Source organism: Carcharhinus amblyrhynchos, chromosome 21 (assembly GCF_965287045.1).
Source record: "Carcharhinus amblyrhynchos chromosome 21, sCarAmb.v2.hapA, whole genome shotgun sequence".
NCBI lineage: Eukaryota > Metazoa > Chordata > Chondrichthyes > Carcharhiniformes > Carcharhinidae > Carcharhinus > Carcharhinus amblyrhynchos.
The window spans coordinates 12,204,965-12,230,827 of NC_137344.1; the positions used below are offsets into that span (position 1 = coordinate 12,204,965).

The 25,863-nt window shown below is 42.2% G+C and overlaps 1 protein-coding gene across 2 annotated transcripts in view; it reads right to left on the reverse strand.

The window, feature by feature from the left end:
* Window positions 1–25,863, reverse strand: part of tha1 (threonine aldolase 1) — a 68,785-nt gene that overhangs the window by 12,173 nt on the left and 30,749 nt on the right. The window contains exon 2 of one of the 2 annotated variants that reach the window (XM_080209504.1): window positions 22,465–22,548. The exons of the other annotated variant lie outside the window; for it this stretch is intronic. Coding sequence (XP_080065630.1) covers window positions 22,465–22,548 — 84 coding nt within the window. The remainder of the gene's footprint in view (window positions 1–22,464; window positions 22,549–25,863) is intronic. 2 annotated transcript variants of the gene reach the window in all.

Sequence of the window (25,863 nt, forward strand, 5' to 3'; positions counted from 1 at the left end):
TTTCTATAAGATCTCCCCTCATTTTTCTGAATTACAATTAGTATAGCCCCAGTCTACTCAGTCTCTTCTCATAAGCCAATCCTCTCAACTCTGGAATCAGCCTAGTGAATCTCCTCTGCATGCCCTCCAGTGCCAGTGTATCCCTTCTCAAGTAAGGAGACCAAAACTGTACCCAGTTCTCCAGCTGGGGCCTCACCAGCACCTTATACAGTTGCAACATAACCTCGCTGTTTTTAAACTCCAACCTTCTTGCAATGAAGGACAAAATTCCATTTGCCTTCTTAATTACCTGCTGGACCTGCAAACCAACTTGTTGAGATTCCTGCACAAGGATACCCAAGTTCCTCTACACAGCAACATGCTGCAATTTTTTACCATTTAAATAATAGTCAATTTTGCTGTTATTCCTATCAAAATGGATACCTCACATTTACCAACATTGTACTCCATCTGCCAGATCCTCGCCCACTCACTTAGACTATTTATATCCCTTTGCAGACTTTCAGCATCCTCTGCACACTTTGCTCTGCCACCCATTTTAGTATCATCTATGAATCTTGACACACTGCACTTGGTCCCCAACTCCAAATCATCTGTGTAAATCGTACACAATTGCGATCCCAACACTGATCCCTGAGGCACACCACTAATCACTGATCGCCAATCAGAAAAACACCCACTTACCCCGACTCTTTGCCTTCTGTTAGTTAATCAATCCTCTATCCACGCTAATACATTACTCGTAACACCATGCACCTTTATCTTATGTAGCAGTCTTTGGTGCGGCACATTGTCAAATGCCTTCTGGAAATCCAGATACACCACATCCACAGGTTCCCCATTGTCCACTGCACATATAATGTTTTCAAAGAATTCCACCAAATTAGTCAAACATGGCCTTCCCTTCACGAACTCTTCCTTACCACAGACGTTAAGCTAACCTGCCTTTTGTCTACCTCCTTCTTTGAACAGTGGTGTCACATTATGGGGATAGGGCCTGAGTGGGATTGTGGTCTGCGTACATTTGACGGCCGAAAGGCCTCCTTCTGCACCACAGAGATTTGATGACGTGATCTGATAACTTCTTTGATGATGAGTTGTGACATTCTCAGGAATCCTTCTTTCTAACTCTGATATTTATCTAGGTTATGTTGCTACAATACCATGTGAAATAGCTAACCTCCTACACAGAGCCTGCGTGATACTACATGCAATACTGGGACAGTGTACTGCACACACATGGATCAGATCATTCTCTCACTGCTAGGAGTATTCACATCTTATTTATTTACATCATAACCACAAACATTAAGCACAGACGACATTCTCAAGTTGAAACTTGTGCCAAGTTTAGTCAACTTCCACTGACTTAGGCAAACAACAGATCACAGGGTGGGGGGTACGTGAGGCGGGTAATATTTGTCACAGATTCTTCTTCAGCTAATCACTGTGTCCCAATAGTTTGTTGCAATATCTCAGATGCAATGGAGTTTGAGATTAACTGGATATTAGTGAATCAGCCATTCTATTGTACTGCTGTGTTCCAATGCTGATTAATGGGGCTTTGATGAGCTTTTCTCTCCTGTTGCGTGCCCCATAGCTTCAACACGGAAATGTGGAAGTAATTAATACAGCTGCTAATGAGTCAGGATTTCCCACATATAATGTCAGCGGGTTTCTTTCTCATATGGCGCTAATAAGCCTCCGTATAATTCCATTTCCCCTAATCTAAATCCTATTTCTTTTGATTTGATTTATTATTGTCACATGTATTATCATCCAGTTAAAAGTATTGTTTTTTGCGTGCTATACAGACAAAACATACCATTCATAGAGAAGGAAATGAGAGTGCAGAGTGTAGTGTTACAGTCATAGCTAGGGTGTAGAGAAAGGTCATCTTAATACAATGTAATTCTATTCAAAAATCTGATGGCAGCAGGTGAGAAGCTGTTCTTGACCTCAGATTTTTCTATCTTTTTACTGAAGGAAGAAGGTGGTAGAGAGAATGTCTGGGGTGCATGGAGTCCTTAATTACGCTGGCTGCTTTGTCATTGCAGTGGTAAGTGTGGACAGAGTCAACGGATGGGAGGCTGGTTCATGTGATGGATTTAGCTACATTCATGATCTTTTGTAGATTCTTGCAGTCTTGGGCAGAGCAGGAGCCATACCAAGCTGTGATACAACCAGAAAGAATGCTTTTTATGGTACATCTGTAAAAATTGACGAGAGTTGTAGCTGACGTGCCAAATTTCCTTAGCTTTCTGAGCTAATGGGCTTTCTTAACTATAGTGTTGGCATGGGGGGACAAGGGCAGGTTGTTGGTGATCTGGACACCTTAAAACTTGAAGCTCTCGATCCTTTCTACTTTGTCCCCGTTGATGTAGACAGGGACATATTCTCCTTTACACTTCCTAAAGTCGATGACAAACTCCTTTCTTTTGTTAACATTGAGGTAGAGATTATTATTGCTGCATCAATTCACCAGATTCTCTAAATCATTCCTGTACTCTATCTCGTCATTGTTTGAGATCCGACTGACTATGGTAGTGTTGTCAGCTACCTTGATAATCGAATTGAAGGGGAGCTATCTCACATGGTCTTGTAGGAACATAACCTGGATAAATATCACAGTTAAAAAGGATTCGGCCTATTCCTGAGAATGTTACAACTCAACAATGAAGAAGTTATCAGTGAATTATTGTCACATGTATTAGTATACAGTGAAAAGCATTGTTTCTTGTGCTCTACACAAAGCATGCTATTCATGGAGTAATTGGGGAGAATGAGGGTACAGAATATACTGTTGCAGTTTGATTTGATTTTGATTTGATTTATTAATGTCACATGTATTAATTAGTATGCAGTGAAAAGTATTGCTTCTTGCACACTATACAGACAAAGCATTGAGAAGGAAATGAGAGAGTGCAGGATGTAGTTTTACGGTCACAGCTAGGGTGTGGAGAAAGATCAATTTAATGCAAGATAGGTCCACTCAAAAGTCTGATGGCAGTAGGGAAAACTTGGTCGGTGTGTGACCTCACACTTTTGTATCTTTTTCCCAATGCAAGAAGGTGGAAGAGAGTATGTCTGGAATGTGTGAGGTCCTTGATTATGCTGGCTGCTTTTCCGAAGTGGCAGGAAGTGTAGACAGAGTCAATGAACGGGAGGCTGGATTGTTTGATGAACTGGGCCACGTTCACAACCTTTTGTAACTTCTTGCGGTCTGATACAGGAACCATACCAAGCTGTGATACAACAATAAAGAATGCTTTCTATGGTGCATCTGTATAAGTTGATGAGAGTCGTAGTGGACGTGCCAAATTTCCTTAGCCTTCTGAGAAAGTACAGGTGTTAGTGGACTTTCTTAACTATACCTGAACTCCTTTCATAACAGCACCATGGGTGTATTTACACCACATGGGCTACAGCGGTTCAAGGTGATGGCTAACCACCACTTTCTCAAGAGCATTTAGGGTAACAAATGCTGGCCTTGCCAATGATGTCCACGTCACATGAAAGAATAAAAAAAATTGCTCCAGATCTTACCAAAAGAGGTATTCATTATTCATCACACTGTTGGCAGACCTGGGTTTGAGACAATGTGACAAAGCTGATTAACGTCAATAGGTGTTAACCGTGCTTGCCTCAGGAAATGTCATTTTAACATAGGGCGTTCACTTACCTCCAGCCGGACTCCCAGCTCATTCGCATCATGATGAATTTTGATCGGAATTAATTTGTTATTGTTTGAGTTTTTTTAAAAGTTGGCAGAGCTCATTACTATTTTAATCAAGCTTGTTGTAGATATTTGAATTTTGAAGTTTTAATTCATTCACGGGACTGGGTGTTGCAGGCAGGGCCAGCATTTAGTGCCCATCCCTAATTGCCCTTGAACAGAATGGCAATTAGTCTATTTAAGAGTCAACCACATTGCTGTGGCTCTGGAATCACATGTAGGCCAGACCGAATAAGGACGGCAGATTTCCTTCTCTAAAGGACATTAGTGAACCAAATGGGTTTTTATGACAATCAATGGTGGTCATCACTAGATTTTTAGTTCCAGATCTTTATTGAAGATTTGAACCCAGATCTTCAGAGTGTTACCCTGGGTCTCTAGATTACGATGTGGACGTGCCGGCGTTGGACTGGGGTAAACACAGTAAAAAGTCTGACAACACCAGGTTTTAGTCTAACCAATTTATTTGATAGTAAACTCACAAGCTTTCGAGGGGACTCCCTCTTTGTCAGGTGAATGGAGAGTTCTCCATTCACCTGACGAAGAGGGAGTCCCCTCGAAAGCTTGTGAGTTTACTATCAAATAAATTGGTTGGACTAAAACCTGGTGTTGTCAGACTTTTTACTGTCTCTAGATTATTCCAATGAAAATTACACCACTATCTCCCCTTCTAAGGAGTAATGGAATAAGGAGAGGGAAGGGGGACTGGGAAACAAAGAAAAGGGAGAAGACGTGAGCCAGCTTGTAAAGTTTTAATGTTGTACCTTTGTCTTATGTTGCAACTGGTGGTGTTTCACAAGATGGAAATAAGATGGTAAAACTCTTTTCCAAATGTCCTAGAAATCTGAACAATGCTGTAAACATCTTCAAAACACTAGAAACAAGAAATGGTTCCTGACTGCAGAGGAAGATTTGCTGCACTGTCTTCTCTCCGCAAACAAGGGAACCATAGAAAGCATCCTTTCCAGGTGTGTCACAGCGTGATAGGGCTCCTGCTCTGACCAAGATCACAGAAAATACAATGGGTCGTGAACGTAGCCCAGTCCATCACACAAACCAAACTCCCATCCATTGACTCTGTCTACACTTCCCATTGCCTCAGCAAAGCAGCCAGCGTAATTAAGAACCCACGCGCCCTGGATATTCTCTCTTCAACTTTCTTCTGTTGGGGAAAAGATACAAAAGTCTGAGGTCACGTACCAACCGACTCAAGAAAAGCTTTTTCTCTGCTGCCATCAGACCTTTGAATGGATTTACCTTATGTTATACTGATCTTTCTCTAAACCCTACCTATTATTGTAACTATATTCTGCACCCTGTGCTATCCTTCTCCCCTATGTGTTCTATGAACGGCATGCTTTGTCTGCATAGCGCGCAAGGAACAATATTTTTCACTGCATCCCAATACTAAATAATAATAAAAATCCATTCTGAGATTGGATCTCGTGTTTGAATAAAATATCACTCAGTGCCTGGTAACATGCTGCAAAAACTAATATTTGTGACGATATTTTCTGCTGTAGCTGCTGCCTTGCGCCTTCCATAAGACATACACATATTTTGGACACTGATGTATCCATCGGAACTCAGTTCAGGGTTCAGAAACCTGTGGTTCTGTGACATGATTAAATGTGGCACAGGCTGACTGCAAATAACTAGTTTTCCAATCCAGTCAGACAATTACAGCGAATCCACCATGGTGCATTAAGTTAATGACTGTGTATTTCCCACATTTCCAAATTCAGTGCAATCATTATAGGCTCAAGGAATACAGGGAGGGCGTGATGAATGAAATGAAATGAGAGATGTTAGTCTTAACAATGGAAAAGCTAACTTGGTGTTAGCCCTTACATGCACATTATCACAGTGCCAACTCTCATCTTACTTAGACGCACCTGTAGCACAATCATGGGTTTAACATTTCAGCATTCAAGCAAATTACTGACATAGAACAGGCAAGATCCAAGTAAGAGATAGAATCACAGATTCTCTACAATGCAGAAAGAGGCCATTCAGCTCATCAAGTCTGCACCAACCACAATCCCACCTAGGTCCTAGTCCCATAACCCTACACATTTACCCTGCCAATATCCTGACACTAGGGTCAATTTAGCACGGCCAATCAACCGAACCGCACATCTTTGGACTGTGGGAGGAAACTGGAGCACCCAGAGGAAACTCTCGCAGACATGGGGAGAATGTGCAGACTCCACACAGACAGTGACCCGAGGCTGGAATTGAACTCGGGTCCCTGGCGCTATGAGGCAGCAGTGCTAACCACTGTGCCACCCCTCAAGACTTTGTGCCATTTTCAGTGCTCTATGTATTACCGTATAACACTTGGAAGGATTTTAGTCATTTTGGGCTCCTGTTTTTAAAGTTTGACAGAGTAAAACCTTTGGACAGCGACTGTCAGAGCAATGTTTGCCTTTCCACCAGGAAAGCTGATAATTCCCCAGGGCTTGAGAACCCACATCCTGGAGTACTAAAGGAAGTGGCCATGGAAATATTGAATACATTAGTTGTCATCTTCTAAAATTCTGTAGATTCTGGAACAGGCCCAGCAGATTGGAGGGTGACAAATGTAACCCCACTATCTAAAAAAAGGAAGGAGGAAGAAAAGAGGGAATTACAGACTGGTTAGCCTAACATCACTAGTAGGGAATACACTAGAGTTTGTTTAAAGGATATGATAACAGGACACTTAGAAAGTGTCAACGGGATTACACAAAGTTAACATGGATTTGTAAAGGGGAAATCATGTTTGACAAACCTATTGGAGGACGTAACTAGTAGAATAGGTAAGGGTGAACCAGTGGATGTATCTGGATTTTCAGAAAGCTTTTGATAAAGTCCCGCATTGGAGATTAGTGCGCAAAATTCAAGTGCAATTAATGGTAATCTATTGGCCTGGATTTAGAATTGGTTAGCAGGCAGGAAACAGAGAATAGGAATAAATGGATTTTTTTCAGAGTGGGAATCAGTAATTAGTGAGCTTGCACAGTGATCAGTGCTTGGGCCCCAGCTATTTACAGCATACACCAACAATTTGGATTAGCGAATCAAATACATTATTTCCGAGGATGCTGATGGAATTGTGAGCAGTGAGTGAGAAGTAAAGAGACTTCAAAGTGATTTAGACAAGTTGAGTGTGTTGGCAGATGCAATATAACATGGCTAATTGTGAAGTTATTCACTTAAGTAAGAAAAACATAACTGTAGAGTATTATTCAAATGGCGAAAGACTGGGAAATGTTAATGTAGAATCATAGAATCCCTACAGAGCAGAAGGAAGCCATTTGGCCCATTGAGTCTGCACCGACAACAATCCCACCCAGGCTCTATTCCTGTAACCTCATATATTTACCCTGCTAATCCCCTGACACTAGAGTCAATTTAGTATGGCCAATCAATTTAACCTGCACATCTTTGGACAAAGAGACTTGGGTGTCCTTGTACACCAGTCACTGAAAGCAAGCACGCAGGTACAGCAGTTACAAAGTAAATGGCATTTTGGCCTTCACTGTAAGAGGAGTTGAGTACAGGAGCAAGGATGTCTTACTGGAGCTTTACAGGATCTTGGTGAGACCACATCTGGAATGCTGTGTGCAGTTTTGGCCTCCTTATCTAAGAAATTACGTACTTGCCATTGAGGGAGTGCAGCAAAGGTTTACCAGACTGATTCCTGGGATAGCAAAATTGTCATATTAAATTGTTCAATTATAAAATTCTGACAGGGTTAGACAGACTGGATGCAGGGACGCTGTTTCCTCTGGCTGGGGTGTCTAGACAAGGGATCAGGATATGGGATCGGATTGATATGGAGAAGCTGACATTGACTGGGGTGGGATCAGTAAGAAGTCTCACAACACCAGGTTAAAGTCCAACAGGTTTATTTGGTAGCACGAGCTTTCGGAGCACTGCCTCTTCGTCAGGTGAGCGGGGAATTGGGTTTACAAACAGGGCATATATAGGCAGAGACTCAATTACAAGATAATAGTTGAAATGCGAGTCTTAACAGGTAATCAAGTCTTTATGGATGCAGACAATGCAAGTGAAGAGAGGGATAATCACAGGTTAAAAGGTATGAATTGTCTCAAGCCAGGACAGTTAGTAAGATGTTGCAAGCTCAGGCAAGTCGTAGTGCAACATGAACCCAAGATGCCAGTTGAGGCTGTCCTCATTTGAGTGGAGCTTGGCTGTCAGTTTCTGCTCGGTGTGCGGAACTTGGCTATCAGTTGGGGTAGGATTGAGAAGAGGACAAATTTCTTCAGAGTATGAATCTGTGGAATCCTCTATCGAAGGGGCTCTGGAGGCTAAGTTACTGAATGTATTTAAGAAGGAAATAGACAGATTTCTAGGGAGTATGAGATAGAGGATCAGTCATGGTCACACTGAATAGTGGAGCAGGCTTGATGGGCTGAATGGCCTACTCCTGCTCATATGTTTCTATGAGATGGATAAAGGAATGAATTCGAAACCCTGTATTAACAGCCTGACAACTTTTCAAAAGAGTAAGCGCGGAACTTTCTCATTTAAAAGGATAACTCATAAGCAGTCAACAAAACAGAGACAAAATTATAGCTGGACAAATTTGGATCACTGGCCTTGCGAGGAATGACACTGAAGTAAAGATCTAAGTTAAACTTGACAAGACAAGAACAAGGGGTGGCACAGTGGTTAGCACTGCTGCCTCACAGCGCCAGGGACCTGGGTTCAATTCCTGGCTTGGATCACTATATGTGTGGACTTCCCTCCAGGTGCTCTGGCTTCCTCCCACAATCCAAAGATGTGCTGGTTAGGTGCACTGGTCATGCTAAATTCTTCCTCAGTGTACCCAAACAGGTACCAGAGTGTGGCAACTCGGGGATTTTCACTGTAACTTCACTGCAGTGTTAATGTAAGCCTACTTGTGACTAATAAATAAAAATTTTAAACATTAAAACTATTATGGACTGTCATATTGCTTTGGGCAGAGTGGAGGTATACATTCAGCGCTAACAGTGCGAGATAAATAAGACAAGACAGCTGGAGATTAAGAACTGAATCAAGAACAACCAGTCCGTTGATAGCAATTCTGCCAGTAATAAAACTTGAAAGAATAAGACACAACAGAGCTAACATTTTGAGAAATTCTGTTCTCTTTCCACAGATGTTGTCAGACCTGCTGAGATTTTCCAATATTTAATGTTGAAAGAATAAAACTCAGTTCAGAAGTGATTTTTCAGGGGCACTGTCTGTGACATATGAACAAGATGCCATAGGAGAGCAAATTTCACTTTTCCCTCATCACTCAGGACCTGATTACTCCCTCACACGAGCTGTGCTCAACACGATAAGGTTGTGTAGGAAAACGTGACTTTATTCCTGGTAAAACTGCTCTGTTAATGAATGCCAAATATAATTCTTTAATTTGGTAAAACATTTGGTGTTTTGATCTTTTCTCTACAGTTCAGAGAGAATCTTACAGTTGTGTATGAGAGAACCACAACATAAATTCTGCTATTATTTACAAGGCTGTCATCGTTGGATGTTTTAGGATCTTCTGGTCGTGTATGATTTTGTTAAAATATGATTTTGTTGGAAAGTTTGGATAAAAGAACAGTGATAACTGCTCACTACCACTAAAGTTTAAGTTTTTTTAAGCTTAGTTATTAGTGTCACAAGTAGGCTTACATTAACAGTGGAATGAAATTACTGTACAATTCCCTAGTTGCCACACTCCCCTAGCGCCTTTTTGAGTATACTAAGGGAGAATTTAGCATGGCCAATGCACCTAACTGGCACGTCTTTCAGTCTGTGGGAGGAAACCAGAGCACCTGGAGGAAACCCGTACAGACATGGGGAGAACGTGCAGATTCCACACAGACAATGACCCAAGCTGGGTATCAAATCCAGGTCCTTGGTGCTGTGAGGCAGTAGTGTTAACCCACTGTGACACCATGTCACTCAGGAGGGCATAGGCACTGGGGCCGTTGCCTCAATGGAGTGCTGCAATGTTTGGAGATACCACCTTTTGGATGACACTTCAAAATCAAGACCCTGTTTGCTTTTGTGTGTACATGTAGAAGATCCTACCGTACAAGGCAAAGAGAACTGGAGTTCTCCTGGTGTCCCAGTCAATATTTATCCCTGAACTGTCATTATTGAAGCTGATCGTATGGTCATTTACCTCATTTCTTACGTCTCACTGGGCGCAAACTGGTTGCCATGTCATCGTATATTATTGAAATTGGAAGTTGAAGTTATTCCTGCTAATTAGTTGGTGTTATTTTCCACTGGCTGACAGTAAGCTTTGCATTTAACAATTCTGCGCAAGTTGAATGCAGAAAGATTGATTTGATTTATTATCGTCACACCTATTAGCATACAGTGAAAAGTATTGTTTCTTGCACGCGTTATAGACAAAGCATACCGTTCATACAGAAAGAAACGAGAGAGAGTGCAGAATGTAATGTTACAGTTATAGCTAGGGTGTAGAGAAAGATCAATTTGACGCAAGGTAAGTCCATTCAAAAGTCTGATGGCAGCAGGAAAGAAGCTGTTCTTGAGTCGGCTGGTATGTGACCTCAGAACTTCATATCTTTTTCTCAACAGAAGAAGGTGGAAGAGAGAGTGTCTGGGGTGCATGGGTCTTTAATTATGCTGGCTGCTTTGCCGAGGCAGCAGGAAGTGTAGGCAGAGTCAATGGATGGGAGGCTGGTTTGCGTTTTGGGCTACATTTATGATCTTTTGTGATTTCTTGCCGTCTTGGGCAGAGCAGGAGCCATACCAAGCTGTGGGGCATGCTTGGAACGTCAAAGCATTTATTATTTTTCTCAGTTGGGTTTTACACGGTGCTGCACTTGTATCTGTTGCTTCATCTAGTTTTTTTGGCACAATGGAGTTCCCTGGAGATCGTGCAGAGCAGTTAAACCAGTTGAAACTGCTTCCTCCGAACTGTGTCTTGTTCAATTACATGACAATGGAATGTGCTTTTCTTTCACAAGAAAACCAGTTTCCTTGCGTCGTGCATGGATGCATGTACTTGAAGGCTGTGGTGAAATTCTACCTGAGGTTCCTTGCCACAACTTTGATTGACCTTTCATCAAGAAAAGACAGTATATTTTCCAATTGTTTAGTTAGTTTTAAAGAGAAATCCAACTGAGTCAAGGACAGAAACTAGAGTTAAGACTTGCAAACAGCTGCTTGTTGGAACCTGAACATTTCTGATGAGAGAGACAGTAATGCGTCTTGCCGGAATGCCAAATTACAAACAATCACGGCTAGTTTTATATCATGGGAGAAAAGGGTGCTGGTTGGCTGGCAAATTGATGCTGATTGGCCAAGGTTCTGCTATGGAGACACCAATGGGAACTATAGACTCCCCAAAATTCCATGTCATTTAAAAAATATGGAAGGATGGAATCTGTAGAGAATAGATCCCTAGGAATGAATAGATATCACTTTCTAATAAGAACATAAGAAATAGGAGCAGGAGTAGGCCATCTAGCCCTTCGAGCCTGCCCCGCCATTCAATAAGATCATGGCTGATCTGTCGTGTCTCAGTTCCACATTCCCGCCCTCTCCCCATAACCCTTAATCCCCTCTCTTATCAGAAACCCATCAACCCGCATCTTAAAAATATTTAGCGAGGCAGCCTCCACCACTTCAATGGGCAGAGAATTCCAGAGATTCACCACCCTTTGAGTGAAGAAGTTCCTCCTCAACTCCGTTCTAAACCGCCCCCCCTTTATCTTGAGGCTGTGCCCCCTAGTCCTACTGTCCTTTCTGAGCGGGAAGAGTCTCTCCACCTCTATCCTATCCATCCATTCATCATCTTATATGTCTCAATGAGATCTCCCCTCATTCTTCTAAACTCTAACGAGTACAAGCCTAGTTTATTCAGCCTCTCCTCATAGCTCAACCCCCTCAACTCTGTTATCAGCCTAGTAAACCTCCTCTGCACTCCCTCCAAGGCCAAAATATCCTTGCGTAAGTGCGGCGACCAAAACTGCACACAGTACTCCAGCTGCGGCCTCACCAATGCCCTATACAGCTGCAGCATGACCTCCCTACTTTTATATTCAATCCCCCTCGCTATGAAGGCCAGTATCCCATTAGCCTTCCTGACCACGTGCTGCACCTGCAGGCTGGGTTTTTGCGACTCATGCACAAGGACCCCGAGGTCCCTCTGCACCGTCGCCTGCTGCAGTTTTTCGCCACGTAAGTAATAGTCCTTCCTACCATTATTCCTACCAAAGTGGACCACCTCGCACTTGCCAACATTAAATTCCATTTGCCAGTTCCTGGCCCATTCGCCCAGCCTATCTAGATCCTTCTGCAGACTCTCCACACCCTCTGCGCAATTTGCCGTTCCACCAATCTTGGTGTCATCAGCAAATTTCGACACCATACACTCGGTTCCCTCCTCCAGATCATCTATATAAATGGTAAATAGCTGAGGCCCCAGCACCGACCCCTGGGGCACTCCACTAGTCACCAACCGCCAATCCGAATAGCACCCATTAACCCCCACTCTCAGCCTCCTATTTGACAACCAATCCTCTATCCACGCTAACACCCTACCCCTAACTCCATGCCCCCTCACCTTCTGCAATAACCTCTTGTGAGGTACCTTGTCAAACGCCTTCTGAAAATCAAGAAAGACCACATCCACCGGCTCTCCTCTATCCACCGCCCTAGACAAATCCTCATAGAACTCCAATAAATTTGTCAGACACGGGATGTGGGATGTAGGCTTCGCTGGCTAGGATGGCATTCATTGCCCATCCCTAACTGCCCTGAAGATGGTGGTGGTGAGCTGCCTTCTTGAACTGCTGATGTGGATATGCCGGCGTTGGACTGGGATAAACACAGTAAAAGGTCTGACAACACCAGGTTTAAGTCCAACCGATTTATTTGATAGTAAACTCACAAGCTTTCGGGGTTTGTCCCTTCGCCAGGTGAATGGAGAGTTCTGGCTTCAGACACAGCATACCTAATATAAATAATAAATTTATAATAATAATAAATCGGTTGGACTTAAACCTGGTGTTGTCAGACTTTTTACTTCTTGAACTGCTGCAGTGCATGTGGTGTAGGTACATCCACAGTGTCGTTAAAGAGGAAGTTCCAGGATTTTGACCCAGCAACAGTGAAGGAATGGTGATATATTTCTAAGTCAGGATGGGGAGTGACTTGGAGGGGAATCTCCAGGTGGTGGTGCTCCCATGTTTCTGGCTGCCCTTGTCTTTCTACAAGGTAATAGTGTGGGTTTGGAAGGAACTCCCAAGGAGCCTTGGCAAGTTCCTTCAACTCTCAGTCTTGTGGATGCACCTCAGTTCCTCAAGCCGTGACATTCAAGCTCCAAGTCCCAGAGCTCAGGTTGGCGAAACCTGTGGCACTTTCCACACATGTAGTCATTCAGACTGCAAGGAATGTCTACAAATTCCCACGTGTTGTAGGCTGTACTTAACTTTAACTTAAAGAGTCTTTTATTTAAGCCAGGTAGAAATTTATTTAAGGTTCCTTTTTTAAAAAAAAGCTGGAACTCGTACCTTAATGCAGCTTTAAAGTGGAGAAAACCAACTTCCCACTAACTAGTGAGTTTGTGGACAGTGTCCTGCTGCTCCCTCGCATGTCAGTTCCTGTAGCAGTAATTTAACTCTTATTTTTAGTCATTTACAGACCATAAAAACTTAAGATTATAAGATCAGAATTAGACCATTCAGCCCATCGAGTTTGCTCCACCATTCAATCATGGTTGATATACTTCCCACTGTATATACTTGTATATTATATATAAATTTTATATACTAGGTTGTTTCTCCTTTTCTCCAAATTCTCAGTCTCCAAATTAGAGACATAGAAGTTTACAGCACGGAAACAGGCCCTTCAGCCCAACTTGTTCATGCCATCTTTCTCTTTAAACCATTAAGCTAGTCCCAATTGTCTCTGTACCCATCTTATTCACATAACTGTCTAAATACTTTTTAAAGGGCAAAATTGTGCCTGCCTCGACGACTACTACCACTGACAGCTTGTTCCAGACACTCACCATTCTGTGTGTGAAAAAAATGCCCCTCCGGCCACTTTTGTGTCTCTCTCTTCTCACCTTAAGCCTATGCCCTCTGGTTTTAGACTCCTCTACCTTTGGGAAAAAATATTGACTATCAAGCTGATCTATGCCTTTCATTATTTTTATAGACCTCTATAAGATCACCCCCAAGCCTCCTATGCTCCAGGGGAAAAAGTCCCAGCCTATCTAGCCGCTCCTTATAACTCAATCCATCAAGTCCCGGTAGCACCCTAGTAAATCTTTTCTGCATTCTTTCTAGTTTAATAATATCCTTTCTATAATAGGGTGACCAGAATTTACACAGTATTCCATGTGTGGCCTTACTAATGTCTTGTACAACTTCAACAAGACATCCTAACTCCTGTATTCAACGTTCTGATCAATAAAACCAATCATGCTGAATGCCTTCTTCATCACTCTGTCCATCCGTGACTCCACTTTCAAGGAGCTATGAACCTGTACCCCTAGATCCCTTTATTCTATAACTCTCTCCAACGTCCTATCATTAACTAAGTAGGTCTTGCTCTAGTTTGATCTAACAAAATGCATCACCTTGCATTTATATAAATTAAATTCCAACTGCCATTCATCAGCCTACTGGCCCAGTTGATCAAGAGCCTGTCGCAATCTGAGACAACCTTTTTCACTGTCCACTATGCCACCAATCTTGGTGTTATCTGCAAACTTACTAACCACGCTTCCTAAATTTTCATCCAAATCATTAATAGAAATGACAAATAACAGTGGACCCAGCACTGATCCCTGAGGCACATCGCTGGTCACAGGTCTCCAGTTTGAAAAACAACCCTCTACAACCAACTTTTGTCTTCCGTCATCAAGCCAATTTTGTATCCATTTGGCTACCTCACCCTGGATCCCGTGAGATTTAACTTATGCAGTAACCTACCATGTGGTACCTTCCCAATTAAGCCACTCTGTTCAGGTTCCACTCCATTCTAGAAGTGCTCTGCTCAGGCCCTCTTGCTCTTTATACTATTTCCAAGTTCCCAATAATGACTCAACTGCCCTATACCTGCTGATTAGCACCGATTCAAAAACAATTGCTTGCAACTGATTGACAGTTCACTGCCACAGGCAGGCAAGTCCTGTTACTAGAATTTCTAAAGTTCTAACTTTAAGTCGAGCTGCTGAACTGGGCTTCAGTTTTTAGATTTTGCGTACCAGCATTTTCCACTGTCTCCAAACTCCCAATGAAGCCACTCGATTCAGGTGTCACTTCGTTCCAGGACTACTCTATTCAGAACCTGGCTGACGATTGGTGTAAATGCCTTAGCCTTATCAAGTCTGATGTGCTGGGTTCCCCCATCATTAAAAACAGGGATATTTGTGGAGTCTCATCTTCCAATGAGTTGTTTAATTGTCCATCACTATTTATGGCTGGATGTGGCAGGACTGCAATGCTTAGATCTGATCTGTAGTGTAAATGAGCCATGTTACAAACTCAACTGACTAATTTAAGTTGGTTTTTGGTGTAGCTATTAGCTCACTAAGGATTGTACAGATGTGTGGCCCAATCCTCCAAAAAGATGTTCTGCCAACCACACAACTGATCAATGTTGTGTATGAATCTCAATGCTGGTGTGATGCCAGATGCATGGGCCATACATCCTAAAAACTGGCTAATTGAATTAACAACATGCTCCTTTGACTGTTCTTATTAGGCAGGATACACAACCAGTCAGCACTTACAAAAACTCAGAAAGAAAATGTCTGCTGTTAAGTATGATTTTGCAACTGAATAGCACTTGTTGAACAATTCTGAGTGCACTGATAGCTACATTAACAAGCAGTTGAGCTCATAATGCGGTTCATTAATGCTAGGCTATAAGGGACATAAATTCATAGAGGACCCTTCCTCTGCAAACAAAAGGAATCTGTTCAGGTCTTGCATCTTTTTAGATTTGACTGGAAGCACAGGAAGCCAATTCCCCGTTCCCTACACCATGGCAATGCCTCAGCCAGTGTCCACTTGTCAACCAATCAGCACCCCATTTCCCCTGTGGTATAAATTGTGGTGATGGTTCAAAATTTGACATTCTTGTATTTTTTCTGATGAGTACAAGATGAACAACTTTGTCCACTTTTCTCCCTTTTCAATAATGTTGCTATTCCCCCAACTCTTCAATCTCTCGCACGCCTCTTTGTTTAAAATTTAGAATGTCAATCCTGGTCAAGCAACAAGAGTCCGCAGAAATCTCAGATTACCACTGCATGGCTTGAAGCTGGGTGAAATCATATGGTTGATGGGCTATATGCGGAATATATCCATTCATGCAAAAACACACAGTAGAAATCTCCATTCAACTAAGTCAAGGTAAGGTTCATGGGCATTCTTGCCTGGCGTAAGATGTTTGGAATACATGCAAACATTTTCAATATTTTGGTTAGGTACAGCAAGGTCCAATTGCATGAAAATATTGAAAATGTTCCAATCTTTTGCTGGCACTTCTATTTCACTTTACTCAAAGCTAACCTCTAATATACAGACATAAATACCCATAACCGCAACTCTGGAAGGCAGGGGAATGTTTTCAGCTTGTTTTTACACTGGTAATACTCTATGACATGAAATATGTGGGATCCTGTAATTTAAAAGTATCTGAAGTGTTGAAATGTCAGATATGTTGCTTTCTTGTTCATGTACCAATGAGTTCAATTATAAATTCTGTCAAGTTGGCATGGTTTCTTTCTATAAACCTTGAAAGTGAGGGTTAAAAACAGCAATTACATGCAACTTTACACCATTGAATACTTAAACTATTATAGTGATTCCACTCAGTTATTTTGTATTTTCCCTCTTAAAAACAATGCAGCAAAAACTGCGCGTCATTTCAAGGTTGCACTGCTCTCTCTCTCTCTTCCTTTGTGGTCAGTTCTCATAAATGTTATCAGATTGACAGAGCGAACTGCACTTCACTGCAAACTGTACTCGAGCATAGCACAGGAAAGCCTTCCAGATTTACATATGGTCATGAACGTTACACAGCCCAACTTCCTGTGTTTTTTCCTCTCAGACTCAGCAAGCTACACACCTTCCTCAAAAAAATGCTCGTCCGAGAAACAACACTCAATCTATTTGTGCAGTTTTTCTGAGAACTAGGCAGGATGCAAGACGTTTTGAGAAACATTCTGGTGCACAATCTCATACCTGTGAAGAACTTAGACACTGAGAGATTAATCTTTCCATAGTTTGGGAGGCAACTCTCACTGGCAATATAAAGATCAACTACTGCTCTATTTCTCTGTAATCTCAAAGAATCTCTTCTTTATAAAGAATGAAGAACGAATCCTGCAAAGCCACTTTAAGAGTGTTATCACAGTGGTTAGCACTGCCATCTCACAGCGCCAGGGACCTAGGTTCAATTCTGGCCTTGGGTGACTGTCTGTGTGAAGTTTGCACATTCTCTCCATGTCTGCGTGAGTTTCCACTGGGTGCTCCGGTTTCCTCCCACACTCCAAAAATGTGTGGGCTGGATTGATTGGCCATGCCCAATTGCCCATTAGTGTCAGGGGGACTAGCATGGAATACATGGGGTTACGGGAATAGGGCTCGGGTGGAACCAGATTTCACAGTATTTTGCTTTTATTTTAGGGCTTGGGTGAGATTGTTGTCATTGCAGGCTCAATGGGCTGAATGGCCTCCTTCTTCACTGTAGGAATTCTATGATTCTATGAAACCTAACAGATGGCTTCAATTTTTTCATTGGAAGTAGTAGATCAACAGTACAATACAACAGTTGGAATTTCTCTCACTATCCGGGAGGTCACTTAACTAAAAGGAATAGTCCAATGGGACACTCTGTCTTGTTCTGAAAGTGTCTGCTCTTTTGTTTGTCCTTTAATGAGAAATTCCTGGGGAGTTGCCATGGCACCAGTGGTATCTCTACAAACCTCCAACCAAGTTAAATATTTTAAATGTGGAACTTGCTTTTTGCTTGTTCAGAATTCACAGGAAAAGGCTTGCTCACTGATATACACTGGGGAGAATCAAAGTTTGCCTCAGGTTCTGTGATTTCTCACTGTAATATTAGCAGGAAGTCAAAGAAACAACAATCATTTATAATGTTTAACTTCTACCAAAAGTTATAGAACAAAGAAGAAAGAACACTACAGCACACAGGAACTGATCTTTTGGCCCACCAAGCTTACATCAGTCATGTTGTCCTATCTAGACCAACTCCCTCAATTCCCCACCTGTTCATATGTCACGAATGTGTTTGCCTCAACCACTTCACTTGGCAATGCATTCCACGCCCCCACCTCTCTCTGTGTAAAAAAACTTCCCCCGCACATCTCTACTGAACCTTTCCCCCTTACCTTGAACTTCTTTCTCCTTGTAATTGTCATATCTGCCCCAGAAAAGTGTTTCCAACTGTTCACCTTATCTATGCCCCTCATAATTTTATATATCACACAAACCATCCATTGACTGAGTCTACACATCCCGCTGCCTCAGAAAAGCAGCCACTATAATTAAGGACACCACGCACCCCAGACATACTCTCTTCCACCTTCTTCTGTCAGAAAAAAGATAGAAAAGTCTGAGGTCAGGTAACAACCGACTCAAGAAAAGCCTCTTCCCTGCTGCTGTCAGACTTTTAAATGGACTTACCTCGCACTAAGTTGATCTTTCTGTATACTCTAGCTATGACTGTAACACTACATTCTGCACTCTCTCCTTTCCTTCTCTATGAGTGGTATGTTTTGTCTGCTTAGCATGCAAGAAATAATACTTTTCACTGTATGTCAGTACATGTGACAATAATAAATTAAAATCAAAATATGGCAGAAAATTGGAAAAAGCCTTGTGGAAATTCCAGGAGTGAGCACAAAACGTGGCTTCATTTATATGCAAAAAGTACATCAAATCAAATGGGAGTGGCAGCATGCAAATTATATTGTTGTAATAGATAGTAATCTGGTGAAAGCAGGTTTAACACCCACCATGTCAGTTTGAAAATCTGGATTCAGTTTGAAATCTAGAAATAGAAAAGTGGTATCATTAAAAGTGACCATGAATGTGTGGGTTTCTCATAAAGATCCAGACTGGATTCACTAATGTTCTTGGAGGAAGGAAGGCTGCCATTTTTACTGGTCTGACCCATGGGTCAAAGCTTCCACACTAAAATAGTAGCACAGGACTGGTCTAGCGACTCAGTCCTACCAACAACTGGCGGAAACTAAGCAGAAGTAATAAACAAATGACCACTTCCTGAGAATGAATAAAAGACCTCCTACATTCATTACTGGAAGAATCCTGAACTGCAGCCAGTACATTGAGTGCATTATTAGTTGTACATATATAGCCCAATCTCCTGAACCAAGAAAACCCTGATTCACAAAGAGTTACTGTTCAATTACTTTATGGGAATCAGCCTCAAAGCACACGCCTAGTGTATCCCAGGCTGTTATGGACTGACGTAACTCTATACTTTTTAGCACTTCCTTCCAACTACATTCTACTGGGAATTCAAGTACCAATGGAACTATTCAGTGTATAACTAGCAGTATGAATCCATTAAATTTGTTTGTTTGGGGTAGAGAGAACAGAAAGGGAAGGAAGGCAGGGACTATAAATCTAACCCTTTGACATAGTGTGATAATGATATTGAGCATACTACACATAGAGGTGGATAATGTTGGCAAGATTAAAAGGAAACTGGACTGGTTTTTGACAGAAAAAGTGCAGAAGGGGATAAGAGACAAAGGACTCTGGTATTTTTCACATCTTGGGGCCGACCAGATGAACAGCGACAGATATTGCACACTTTCTGAGAATCAGGAAAAGGGACTTTAGGCAGATGGATGCATTCTCATGTTCCAGTCTACATCAATCTCAAGGATGTTACCCATTTCGATTGTGCCAATATGCCAGAACAGAATTCAAAAGTACTTTAAAACTATTGCGTGGAAAATCTGTCTAAGTATGAAAAATCTTCAAGTGCAGGATCTGTTTAAACCTTGGAGTAAACTCAGGAAATTGAGGGGAAACTCTGACCTAGTGATTTCTATAACACTCCACCATTAAGTCTGTGTGGAATTTGCACTTTCTCTCTGTGTGGGTTTCTTCTGGGTGCTCCAGCTTCCTCCAACAGTACAAAGATGTGTGGGTTAGGTTGATTGACCATGCTAAATTGACCCTTAGTGTCAGGGGGATTAGCAGGGTTAATATGTGGGGTTAAGGGAATAGGGCCTGGGTAGGATTGTGAAGACTCAATGGGCTGAATGGCCTCCTTCTGTACTGTAAGGATTCTATGATTCTATCATCAGGATGGGGTGCTTATACCATCTACCCAATCTCAATCCCAACTTCTGTTTTAATAATGCAACTTAGTATCAAGAGAAGGGAATATGAGATTCCCATTTTTAAAATAGGAAATGTATTCCTTGTAAACTTGTTTAAGACTTTGGTCCTCTTGAAATCTTTGGCATTTCAGAGACAATGAATAGCCTACGCAGTACATCAAATACTGCAGTATGTCAGGAATATCAATTACCATCATGCAGATCAGATAACAGGCAATTGGGTCTTCTCGTACTGTATACATTTAAAAGGCTTTTACTATTCATGGTGAAAAGGCACATCCCATGAAAACAGTGGAACATAATCCCTAAGAACAAGTGGAAATTTGAAAATCTGAACAGATAATAGACTACCCAGGGGCTGAACACATTTTCACCTCATCATTTTGGGAGGTGTAATACAACAAGGGAATACACAATGCATGATAAGACACCAGGAAGTACAGACCATAAGACCATAAGACATAGCAGCAGAATTAGGTTACTCAGGCCATTGAGTTTGCTCCACCATTCAATCATGGCTGATATTTTTCTCATCCCCATTTTCCTGCCTTTTCCCCATAACCCCTTATTAATTAAGAATCTATCTATCGCTGTCTTAAAGACACTCAATGACCTGGCCTCCACAGCCTTTTGCGGCAAAGAATTCCAGAGATTCACCACTCTCTGCCTGAAGAAGACTGATGCAAAGTCACTGTTCAGTTCCTCTGCCAGACAACCTGATGGACCTTGGGGTGCATGTCCAAAGATCCCTGAAGGCAGCAGGATAGGTAGATAAGATGGTTGATTTGATTTGATTTATTATTGTCACATGTATTGGTATACAATGAAAAGTATTGTTTCTTGCGCTATATAGACAAAGTATATGGTACATGGATGGTGAGGAAAGGATATAGGATACTTACTTATATTAGCCAAGGCATGGAATATAAGAGCAGGGAGATTAGGATGGAGCTGTATAAAATGCTTGTTAGGCTATAGCTAGAGCAATGTGTGCATTTCTGGGCACCAAATAGGAATGATTTGACTGCACTGGAAAAGTACAGAGGAGATTCATCAGGGTGTTGCCTGGGCTGGAGCAGCTCAGCTGTGAAGAGAGGCTGGATAGACTGGGATTGTTTTCCTTAGGGCAGAGAAGACTGAGGGGGGACCTGAACGAGGTGTACAAAATTATGAAGAATATAGATAGGATAAATAGGAAATAACTTTTCCACTTAGTACAGGGGTCAATAACCAGGGGGCATACATTTATGATAAGGGACAAGAGACATAGAGAGGGTTTGAGAAAAAACTTTTTCATCCAGAGGGTGGTGGGAATCTGGAACGCACTATCTGAATGGTGTAGAGGCAGGAACCCTCACAACAGTTAACAAGTATTTAGATGAGCACTTTAAAAACTATAGCATTCAAGGTCCAAGTGCTGAAAAATGGAATTAAAATAGATATGCGCTTGATGTCCAGCAGACATGATGGGCTGAAGGGCCACTTTTTGTGCTGTAAAACTTTATGACTCTAGGACTCAGATAGCAGACCCCCATCGTAAAAGTAGCCAACATAATCCGAAACAAGTGGGAAGGTGACAACCTCCCTAATTCCGTCCATTGGAATGTTGTCTCGTCTATTAGATCCACCTCACATCATGCAAAGAATGACCTCCTGAGTCACCCTCCCAACCATATTTCCTGATTCTGATGGTCAGATATCTTTTTGGATTGGAGGATATCCCTCAGTGGTAGGCAATCCTGTCAATTAAATACACAATTATACTTGCACACCCATTTTATGCTCTTGTGGGATTATAATTAGAAATTGAAATGCAGCAACACCCTCTATGGGACCAGATTTACATTGTGCCATTTTATGAGTTCACATTGCCCTGTATGTTTCACCTTTGCAATGGTGGTCATAGTTGAAAACAAAATGGCCAATTTATGCACAGCAAGATCCTACAAACACCAATGTAATACATACCACGTAACTTATTTTATTAGTATTGGTTCAAGGATAAGTATTGACCGGGACACCAGTGAGAACTTCACTGCTCTTTTTCAAAATAGTGTCATACGATCTTTTACTTCCACCTGAGCGAGCAGGCCGTTGCTTGATTTAAATTCTCATCTGAAAAACAGCACCCTTAACAATGCAGTACTCCCTCAGCGCTACCCGGAGACTGTTAGCCAAGATTAAATCCAAATCTTTCACACAGGGTTGAGAGGGCTACCACCAATAAGCTACAGCCGAAACCAGCATTGCATTGTTAGCTGAACTGGGCCTTCAGTTGCTTTTGTTCATTGTGATTAGATTGAAAAGCTGTAGTGCAACGTCATGCTGTAGTTACACTGACCTGAAATTAGGTTCCCCATCGTTCCACTGGGTACAAACAAGGTATCCTCCATCCCAAACAGCTCAGCAGCTTGCTTCTGAAGTTCTGTGAGGGGGAAAAGTAAAAGTACCTAGTTTGAATTGCTAAACTCCATGAATTGAGAATTGTTACAGAGTCCCAGATTACCGAATCATTTGGTACATTTTCCGATTATTTATTTTCTACATGGTCTCCTATTGCTTAGCTTTTTAAGCCTTATGGGTGTAGCAAGAACCACCATTGACACAGGCTCAACCTCCAGCCTCTGAAAGATTCTACTTAGAAATCAGACCAAGAAGCAGTTTAGCACTGCTGATGGCACCTTTTTGTGAAATGTTGCAGGTTACACGATTGTGCCCAATACCAAAACACTGAACTCAAAGGCATGTGCAGGATGAGGCAGTTTGTGGCATACACTGTGAGTTAGACACTTCTCATCATTCAACATAAAACTGTTTCACTGTTTTGGAAATGTGGGTTGATAAAGAGTATAGAATCCATACAGTGCAGAACAAGGCAATTCAGCTCATCGAGTCTGCACTGACTTTCTGACAGAGCATCCCACCCAGGTCCATCCCCTGTCCTATCTCTGTGACCCCACACATTTACCCCACCAATCCCCCTAAACTACACATCTTGGGACAACAAGGAGCAATTTAGCATGGTGAATCCACCTATTCTGCACATCTTTGGACTGCGGAAAGAAACCAGAGCACCTGGAGGAAACCCACACAGACGTAGGGAGAGTATGCAGACTCTGCACAGACACTCAAGAATGGAATTGAACCTGGGTTTCTGGCACTATGAGGCAAAAAGTCCAAAGATGTGCGGGTTAGGTTGATTGGCCATGCTAAATTGACCCTTAGTATCAGGGGAATTAGCAGGGTAAATGTGTGGGGTTACGGGAATAGGGTCTGGATGGGATTGTGATTGGTACAGATGCAATGGGCCAAATGGCCTCCTTCTGTACTACAGGTATTCTATGATTATCCACTGTGTCACCATGCCGATGATGTTTCATTTACTAAGTTGGTCTATTCAAGGCATCATCAAAATCATCAAAGTGGCAAAGAAACAATCAGGATTCCCAAAAAATGATGTTCCCAGAGCGACACCTTTTATCTGGGGGACATAATTACAGAGTTAGAGGAAAAAATGTTCAATGTGAGGTCAGATTTAGCTTGTCAGAGGCAGTTGTTGCTGGATGGAGACAGGTTGAGGAGTGAAGGACTCACAGGATTGAACCTGAAATGCCACTGCGTTCCCTAGGGGGGGGGGGGGGGGGCAAAAAAAAGTAGTCCACACGAACAATGATTGAAGGTAGGAGAAAAGGTTAGATGTGCAGGAAGAAGCCTTCTTGCCAGGGAGACAAAGGCAAGCAAAAGATTCTGAAAAGTTGGAACTTCTATGGTGATGGTATACCAGGCCGGTGGCAGGGGGGTGCGGCTGGTGGTGAACTTGAAGATGAACCCTTTGAGAGACAGTGCTGTTGAGGTGGATAGTATGCATGTAGCAGTGCGCAGTGGGGAGGGAGGAGTCCATGAAACATGGAGAGAAGTATTTGGTTTAACACTGACTATTTGAACAAAGGGTCCCCATCCAAACATTCGGACAGTGATTCTCTCACCTTCTGAGAATTTCCAGTATTTTCTGGCCTTACAGCTGGGTTGGGTTTAGCTCTACGTATGATCTTTTGATTGTTTTCATCACCCTCAATCAAACCATTGAAAAGGTCCTGGCAAATTACAAAATTTGATTTCCCATGTTTCAGATGTTAGATTAACAGTTGTAAAATTTACTGAATCATATCCGCAATCTTTTACTCTTTGAACAAGAGAAATACATGAGCCACTCCCTTGGCCTCAGGGCAAGCACTGTGTTTACACACCTATGTTAACCAATGACCTATTTTCTTACTCAATCTGTACTCTGAAATGCATTGCAACTGCTGTAGCTAGTTAACTAGTCACATTCCTTTATACTTTCTTCATTGCTATACCAGTTCTCCCCCTTCTAGTAAATATCCAATTCTATTTGAATTTGATGACAGTATCTCAGTCTTTGAAAATTTTACCTGACTTCCAGCATCCAAAGAGTGGGGAACCTTATTTAATGTCTTCTGAAAGTCAAGAGAGCAAACAGGAGGCCATTCAGCCCCTCAGACATGTTTCACCAATTAATTAGGCAGCGATTGATGTCTAACACAAATATATTGATGTCATCATCGAATCCGTACAGTGCAGAAGGAGGCTATTCAGCCCATCGAGTCTGCACCGACCACAATCCCACCCGGGCCCTATCTCCGTAGCTCCACATACTTACCATTAATTCCCCGACATGAAGGTCAATTTAGCGTGGCCAGTCAACCTAACTTGCACGTCTTTGGACTGTGGAAGGAAATCCACGCAGATAAGAACATAAGAAACAGGAGCATGAGTAGGCCATCTAGCCCTTCGAGCCTGCCCCGCCATTCAATAAGATCATGGCTGATCTGTCGTGGCTCAGTTCCACATTCCCATCCTCTCCCCCATAACCCTTAATCCCCTTGCTTATCAAAAACCCATCAACCCGCATCTTAAAAATATTTAGCGAGGCAGCCTCCACCACTTCAACGGGCAGAGAGTTCCAGAGATTCACCACCCTTTGAGTGAAGAAGTTCCTCCTCAACTCAGTTCTAAACCACCCCCCCTTTATCTTGAGGCTGTGCCCCCTAGTCCTACTGTCCTTTCTGAGCGGGAAGAGTCTCTCCACCTCTATCCTATCCATCCCATTCATCATCTTACATGTCTCAATGAGATCTCCCCTCATTCTTCTAAACTCTAACGAGTACAAGCCTAGTTTATTCAGCCTCTCCTCATAGCTCAACCCCCTCAACTCCGGTATCAGCCTAGTAAACCTCCTCTGCACTCCCTCCAAGGCCAAAATATCCTTGCGCCAAGTGCGGCGCCCAAAACTGCACACAGTACTCCAGCTGCAGCCTCACCAATGCCCTGTACAGCTGCAGCAAGAATACATGGAGAATGTGCAAACTGCATGTAGAGAGTGACCCAAGGCCAGAATTGAAGCCAGGTGCCTAGCACTAAGAGGCAGCGGTGCTAACCACTGTGCCATTATGCATCTCAGTCCTGAAAATATAATTGACCCAGCATTCAAATCTTTTACAGGATAGAATTCCAGATTTCTACTAGCCTTTGTGAAAAAGGGCTTCCTGATTAAATTCCTAGAAACTTGGGTAAGGATGTGTTTAATCCCTTCATCACGTCAATTACATATCTGTTGAAATATGGATGGCACAATGTAAATTCTTGGAGAATGCCATTCATCATATCAGAGAACATTTCCTTTCTGTCTCTGTCACCTTATCCTAATTAACTACTCATT